The sequence below is a fragment of the Symsagittifera roscoffensis genome, chromosome 7, assembly GCF_963678635.1.
Source record: "Symsagittifera roscoffensis chromosome 7, txSymRosc1.1, whole genome shotgun sequence".
In the NCBI taxonomy this organism is placed as follows: Eukaryota; Metazoa; Xenacoelomorpha; order Acoela; family Convolutidae; genus Symsagittifera; species Symsagittifera roscoffensis.
In genome coordinates, this window is record NC_087068.1 from 48,212,227 (window position 1) to 48,220,002 (window position 7,776).

Here is a 7,776-nt window from a genome sequence, read left to right on the forward strand (position 1 = left end):
GAAGCATAACGCCTAAGCACTCACTGTCTCGTGTAGCATTGAAAGAAAAGGTAATCTGAAAAGACTAACGGTAATTTTGTTACCTGTTAATTTATTCCTGTGAAACCGCTTAGATTTCAACCTTCTGAAAATGAATAACTTATTTTCAAGTAGAAAATTTGATAAGGAAACTGAAAATTTGAATTGAGAAATGCATTACAAAACTACAGATCGCATTTTATGTATTCATCTTGCACTTTTTAACATAATGTCAATACTAATGTACAAGAAAAACAAGAACAGGTATCCTAAGTTATTCAATTCAAAAATAAGAAACTTATCTCGGGGAGGCATAAAAATAGACATATAGATAAATCACATTGTTTTTTACGGACTGCAGAGGAAAATGTCAACATCAAATATCCTGCTATTAGATTAATGCAAAGCTGTGCGTCCAGTCTTTTTTTTCTTAACGCCAATAAAAAGAAAAACAAGTTGAAACAAAAAGCACCAACAGCAGTAATGATTCTGGTTTTATCATTTTCCACTAAATTATTACCGACAAGTTGAAAAAATTAACATAACACAGGTAATAATACAAATGTTATTGCTTTCTCCGTGTAAGCAAGATTTAAAAGAAAGGTTTGTCTGTTCGACGGTTAAATTCGGCATTGTATGGTTATTGGTGGTCTTGTCTAGTATTGTTATCTAATATCTAAACTATAAAGAGCGAAAAGTTGAAATAGAGCAGCGTTGTTCTGTTTGTGAACTAAAATGCATTCGTCTAAGAGATAAAAACAGGAATATTTACATTCCAAAATTTTTGAAAACGATCACACGCTTGACATTGATTATTTCGATTGTGTGTAACCCTGTTAAAATTGAGCAGATTTCATCTGATATTTTACAATTCAAATCAAACACTACAGTTTATAGAGAGTTTTTCAGAGTTTGTGCCATTTTTTCCGCCCGGCTTTCAAGCTTCGGTGACCTGACGCAAATTGCAGCTTCCAAAATGTTCCCAGATAAATTTTGCTACAAGTCGTTTCTCTCCATCTACTGCGCAAAATTGCTCCAGGAAACATTGTCGCGCCGCCTTTAGACGAATGCGGCTCCCGGAACTGTGTTCAGTTGTGCTTTCCGTCCCAATGCACCGGGATGGTTGGTTGCATTGACGATCGAGGTAACTCCGTTGACACCTTGTGCCCCGTTTCCGCCTCCTTGAGGGCTATTAACCGCAGTCATTTTCTTAGACATTGCCACTGCTTGTTGTGCGTTGCCAGCAAATAGCGGGTTGTTGCTACCTGCTGTCGATACTGAGTTCATGCAGAGTACATTTCGCCAGGAGTCAAATGTCTTCTTAGACCAGAGCCAGAAACTGGACGTGACTCCGACTGCCAATGTGACAAAGTACCTAAAGAGGAACACGTAGAAATTGGCTGTTGTTCGCGAGTTCGTTCCTGGATCCGAAAAGAAATCGGAGCCTCCCGACTGGATTGCGCTTCGTGATGACTGTGAGTAGAAGCACTCTTCATATTCGCCCACATTCTGGTACGAAGCACAGTTGGAGTGCCACCAGTTTCGCTGCCAACTCAATCTGTATTTGTACTCGTATAGGAAGCAGCTTATAAGCATAATAGCAGGAGCCATGTAGAACAAAGAGAACACTCCAATTCTTATCATCAATTTTTCCAACTTATCCGTTCGATCGCCGTTCTTCTTAATGAAGTGTCTCACTCGACACAGAGAGACAAATCCAAACACAAGGAATGTGAACCCAATAGCCAGCGAAACAACGAGAGGTGCCAGTACAAAGTAAAGAGTAAATTTGGGGTTGAGCATTCCAGTGAAGCAGGTGCCCGAGATGTCGTCGCCTTCGATTCCATGAAAAAAGGGCACCAGAAGCGTTAGAAACAAGGGCACGACCCAAGCGAATGCGTGGAACACGAACGCTTTTCTCTCTATAGCTTCGTGAGACCATTTGAGACCGGCGGCCAGTAACCATGTAAATGTGAGCACAACCCACCAGAGTGAGCTGGCCATTAGGCAGTAGTAAAGAAGAAAAAAGGAAAGAGCGCACAGCACGTTCGATTTTAGACCCTGTGAGACGATTTCTGCTGAAGGTGGGGCTGAGTTGCGGCCACTGCCACTGTTAGATGAGGTTATAGACGGGGACTGAGCAAGATGATCAGCAGAACAGCTGATGGATTTTTGGCCGAAGAAGCCGATGAAAAAGGTGAAAGAAATAAAGACGTAACAGAAAGCCATGAACATGATTGGTCTTTCTGGATACTTGAACCTTCTTCGGTCCACTAGGTAAGTAGCAAAAGTAAACAATGACGAGATGAAGCAAACAAACGACCAGCCGCCAATCCAGTACCGAGCGATATCGTAGTCTTTCGATGAGAATAGAACCTCTTTGCAAGGCGCACTGCAATCTTTTGCGCCCAGGAAAACATAGCCTAAATCCTTTTTAGTTTTCAACCTATTCGGACATTTGAAGTCTTCGTTTTCGCTTTTACTTCCGTCGTCAACTGGCTGCTTGTTCGAACCCCCAGCACTGCCACCCCCTCCAGTTCCTCCCGTTTTACTTTCATCGACTCCGGCAGGTCCCGAGTGTTCCATATCCATCGGCGGCACGCACATGTTTTTCGCATTTTTCACCGCCCCATTTTCATCGAACGGTGAGCTCGGGAAAATGTTACAATCGTAGGGCCAGTTGAACCCGTATGCATTCATACTGGCCTCGCATCCGAATTGCACCTGCTGACACAGCTCCTTGCAGGGTGGAATGATGTAAGACTTGGGATTGGGCACGGCGGGATTGGGTTGTTGTCTTGTGCATATGGGCAGTGCTAGCGAACACAGAAAGCGCTCTGTGTTACTCGAACATTTGAGTCCGATTAGGGGTTGGAAATTTCCCATCCAGAAAGTAGTTGTCAAAGAGTTTGTCGGGTGGCCGAGGAGGTTAGTTTTGTAAGTAGTGTTCCATTCGATTCCTGCACAAATCGTGCTCGTGTCTGAGTCTGATTTGCCGACAGTTGAAGACAACTTGCTTTTCAGAATACATTCTCCGTCAACTGGCGCTTTGGTCAGTGACAAGTCAAGTTCCGTTAGAGTAGCCGTGCTATCACCTCCGGATCCGCTGCCTCCCGGAGGAACTGCTAAAACTACTGCGTAGAGTAAAGCCAAAAGAACCAGTAAAGCTAAAGAGTGGCTAATAATTTGCTTCATTTTTAGGTAATCAAACCAAATCAATAGAAGCAAAATCTAAAATAAGCTAATTTGGGAGGAAAGTTTTCAAGCAGTAAAGCCAAAATGTGGCCAAAAACCAATTGGAAATTTTGTGCACACCATGCAATAAGTATCTGAAAATAGTGAAAATATTTATCGGCTGCGATAGATTTTGAAACTGGTAAGTTTTTGATTTTTACTTCGCGAGTAATAAATAGCAATTTAGCGGAGCAAACAATTCGACGTAAGAGGAGGCAAGGCAACTAGCTCAACTTGAACTATTAAATTAAACCGATTCAACTCAGACTGAAGCAAAAGTACAGCGAGCATAGAATTTGCAATAATATTATTCAAATACAATTCATTCTATATATTATTCTACAGCATTGAATATTTCGGAGCTATTTGAATGGCTAGAGTAGAAGGTGACTTCTTATTGGTCCAAAATGGTTTTCAGCATTTTAAAATAAGATTCAATAAAATATTTTTAAAAATACATTATGGTATTATAGTGAGCTGAATGTGCAAAATATAAAAGAAATATCCCGTCAAATTTATTGTTTCGATCACCAAAATTGGTCTCAACAAACATTACACTGAGCATAAACACTCCGTCACTTTCATAAAGAGACAGAACAATGATAATATCGCTCAGCGAATAAAGAAATTTCCCAACTTTTGTCAAATTGTTTGACAATTGAAAATGACCTATCAATTCTTTTTCCAGCGAAAATACACAAGTTTAACCCTTTTTCACAAATTTTACCTTGAGGTTTTTCAAGACGATATAAATCAAAACCTTGAAAAAAAATTTCAAGTCCTATATCGAGATGAGAAGAAAATACGTATTTTGAACCATAAAACAATCTTCAATATTTCTGAAAGTCCAAAACATCAAAACTCAAAACTAGGCAGAATCTAAACGTTGCATCGAGCGAAAAGAAAATCGTTTGCTGTGCAAGTACATCACAATGTTCCGACCAACAGTCAGCATCTCTTTTTAAATATTTTTGGGATGGCCTACACAAAGTATGAAACGTTACTTTACTTCAGTTTCTTGTTTTTCTACCGACAACTCTAGATTAGGATCAGTTTTGTCCATTTTTCCAGCCAATTTTGACTTCCTCAAAGGCGTCAAATGTGTTAACACATCAAAACTTTTTGTCGTGATTCAGATTCTTAAAAACATCAAAAAAGTTCTGTGTGTCGAGAAAAATTTGTCATTGTTTTCGTTTTTCTTAACAAAAATTGAGATGCTGGCCTCCAACAGCGTTATAATAATAACGTTACAATTTATCAGGAAAATAATTGTAACAATCTAAGGTTATTTCATCAATGGTATTTCTCAAATTAGCGGATTTTCATCACGTTCAGTCGTCCCTTCCTACAAAAAAAATCGGAATTGTTGCTTTACTTTTGAATTTCTTCTCTTCTATTAGTGAGATTCGAACACTCTGCGCTACTTGCACATCAACCAGCTGTCCTCCTTCTTCATAGACGTTATAGAAATCAAAGAAGTGAACTTAGAATCAAAAACCGTTTACTAAAAACCGAACTGACTCTCAAAAAAACGAACTGACAATCAAAAAATGATTACTATTAATTAACGCTTTTGTGATAAGCAATTTACACTACCCAACAGTACTCTTAAGCGGTTTAACAACGAATCCAACAATATCCCTTGAAAAACAACTGAGCTGGGCAATTGAGACCTGCTGTGATAGAAGAAAATTTGATTCTTCGTCTGATCTTAAGCTTAAATCCAATATGCTAACAGATTCAATGTTTCTTGATTGGAACTTAGACTGTCACCTCTGCAAAATCAAACATAATCTAATATCAGCATACACAAAAATCAAGTACGAGAACAACACAATTGACAAAAACAAAAGAACTAAAAAATTGTATTTGCGTAAAAGATTCAAGTCACTATCAAAAACAGTTTTTACGGAAAATCAGCTGTTTTACTTCGGAACTAAATTAAAAACGCAAAAGCAAACACTACGAGATTAGCTTAACTGATAAGACTAAAAAATTTGTGTTTAAGAACAATTTTCTATCTTGCGGTGAAGATCTCTCTATGGCAACCTATGGAAAAACATCATGGAAACAATTTAAACATATCTCATTAGAAAGTAAATATTGTTATCATTACATTCTGTAAATAGGTATTACGCTAAGCAAAATTTGTCTGACTTGCACTAGCATCATAACATTAGCTATCGTTTGGCCAATCAAATTCTACGTCTAACACAGTCTCCATTCCGGCAATAAGAGCTAAACTTGATATCTGCTACGATTTTGTCCAACATTCGGAACAAAAAATGAAAAATCTGTAAGATTTGGCAACAGCGTTAACTCAAACTTGACACCTCATGAAAAAACTGATAGCCGTAAAATATTGAATTTTGGAGAGAGCATGATAGCTTCCCTAGACGTGGGCGGTGATAGCTGGTTTGTGAAACCCAAAAACAAGAAAAATCCCAAGGAAAAAATGCACAAAGATTTGCAACGAGGTCGCTGTCAGCACTGTAGTTCAATTTGTTAAGAAAGAAAGGTCAATTAAAATGGGCCCATCCGTCATGCGACGATACGTGCACAGGTTGGATAGGGCCGTACGAACGCTTTATAAATACATCGGCAAAATTTTATGAATAAATCAAGTCGATATTAATGCATCAAGAGAATTGTCAATTAAAATCTACTCTCCTCGATTATAGCTAAGATAGAACTGTCTATGTTGGATGTATTTTTAAGATTTTTGCACCCCCTAAGGCAGAAGATTGCACTCCTCAGAAGTGCAAAATTTATTTCTGCTTTTATAAAGTTAATTGTGTCCGAATATGATTAGTTCCGTTTCTCGTTTAGTTTCTCTGCTAGTTTCTGGGTGGTTTTTGTAAAGCCTGGTGATGCTCCTCCGGTACATGCAGGAATTAGTGGAACAAAGCTACTGTGTTCCACATCCAGAATTCTTTGTTTTGTTTTAATGTTTTGACATTCTCATGATATTTGTTGGCGTCAGATATAGTTTTAGGACAGGATTTAGAATGGTGGTTGAAAATTTTTACATCGAAAAGTAGTGATTGTTTTGTTGTGAAAGCTTTCACCTTCCAATGATTGAAGTTTCGGCTCTATTTCAACATCATGGCATACTTCGTCCAGGAGTGTCGCGAAGGTATCGCGAATTTCATTATGTCTTAGGTGAGTGTATCCACTTTGGGACAATGTAAAGAGTGAGTCAGTGTGAATGATGTCCACATGGGTATAAAGGTGGCGTGTTTGTTGGTTTCCATCCATATCTCAGATGTAATCCATCTTTCAATTCTGATTTGTTGAGGGAAAAATTGTATTTTTTAAGGGTAGCACGCTTAGCCAATTCGATGCTTCTTTCTGTGAGGCTAAACATATTATCACTTTTTTTTCTGATGAGCAGTTTTCCATAATTTTAGCCTCTTTTGAGAGTGTGACGTTCTGTCTTTCAGTTTTGATGATTTTTTTCATCAGAGTTTGTTCCGTTTCAGTTATTCCTGGATCACTGTTTTCTAACGTATCAGGGGGTTTTTGTATCACCAACTATGTTATATTCTATAATATCACTGTATATCATTAGGGAATGTATTCTTATAATGTCGTAAGAATACTGAGGATAATGTGGCCCTTTTCTTTTCATTATAACCCCTGTTTGACTTTGTTCTAAATCACAACCAAAAATATGGCTCAAATCAGCACTCTGAATCATAAACATTGATTGACTCTCAGGTAAATGAACAGCAACTTTTTGTGTAATTTTATCTACTGATACATAGATTCCGTTATATTCAAAAACTTGAGCACCTAGACGTTCTCGAATTTTGTTGTTCATAGCTACAACTATATCAACAATACTTGGATACAATCCTGGTTCAATGTTCATGGGTACAATCTTTCTTTTCTCCTCAGAACTTTCTCTACCATCTACGAATGTAAACTTTCCCTCTGTAACAGTTTGGTACAAAGAAGGGTATGATATTTCTGAAATAGCAACCTCCCATTCTCCTTTCAAATGTATTTGTTCGGGTAGAAATTTTGTAAAAGAACTGAGACTATAATTCGGATAACAATTAAAAGAAGCGTTGAAAACCAACTCAATGGTGAAAGAATCATTGACAACTGATCGATAGAAATTTAGTTTAAAAAAAGATTTACGTTTAATCAGAACATTTTCTTATAATCAGCTCTTTTTCATAAAATTTTCCCAAAATTTCCTCTTTGTCGAGATCTTTGATGAAGTATGTAGGAGTTTTTTTTGTAGATTTTGCCGAAATTTCAAAAATTTCATCTGTAAATTGTGGTTTATATCCTTTTCGGAACGGAATATCATTCTTTGAACTTCTCACTCTGTCTCCAACTTTGAATTTTAGTTTCTTATACCTTGTTAGAGGTTTATTGTAATTGAGAGGAAATCAGTATTCTTGACATCTCTAGGTGATTTCCCAATAGATCTATTGATGCGACAATTCATTGTAGACACAAATTGTAATTGAGAGGAAATCGGTATTCTTGGCATCTCTAAGTGATTTCCCA

General features: G+C 37.7%; 1 protein-coding gene across 1 annotated transcript; it reads right to left on the minus strand.

The window, feature by feature from the left end:
* Positions 1–283: 283 nt before the first annotated feature.
* Positions 284–3,643, minus strand: LOC134851065 (frizzled-2-like). Its single transcript, XM_063866969.1, has one exon. The coding sequence runs from the start codon at positions 3,211–3,213 to the stop codon at positions 1,078–1,080; it is 2,136 nt and encodes a 711-aa protein (XP_063723039.1). The 5' UTR covers positions 3,214–3,643; the 3' UTR covers positions 284–1,077.
* Between the last annotated feature and the right edge of the window lie 4,133 nt (positions 3,644–7,776).

Bases quoted from the DNA above. Each gene is read 5' to 3' on its own strand.
- LOC134851065 (XM_063866969.1), bottom strand. From the start codon at position 3,213: ATGAAGCAAATTATTAGCCACTCTTTAGCTTTACTGGTTCTTTTGGCT.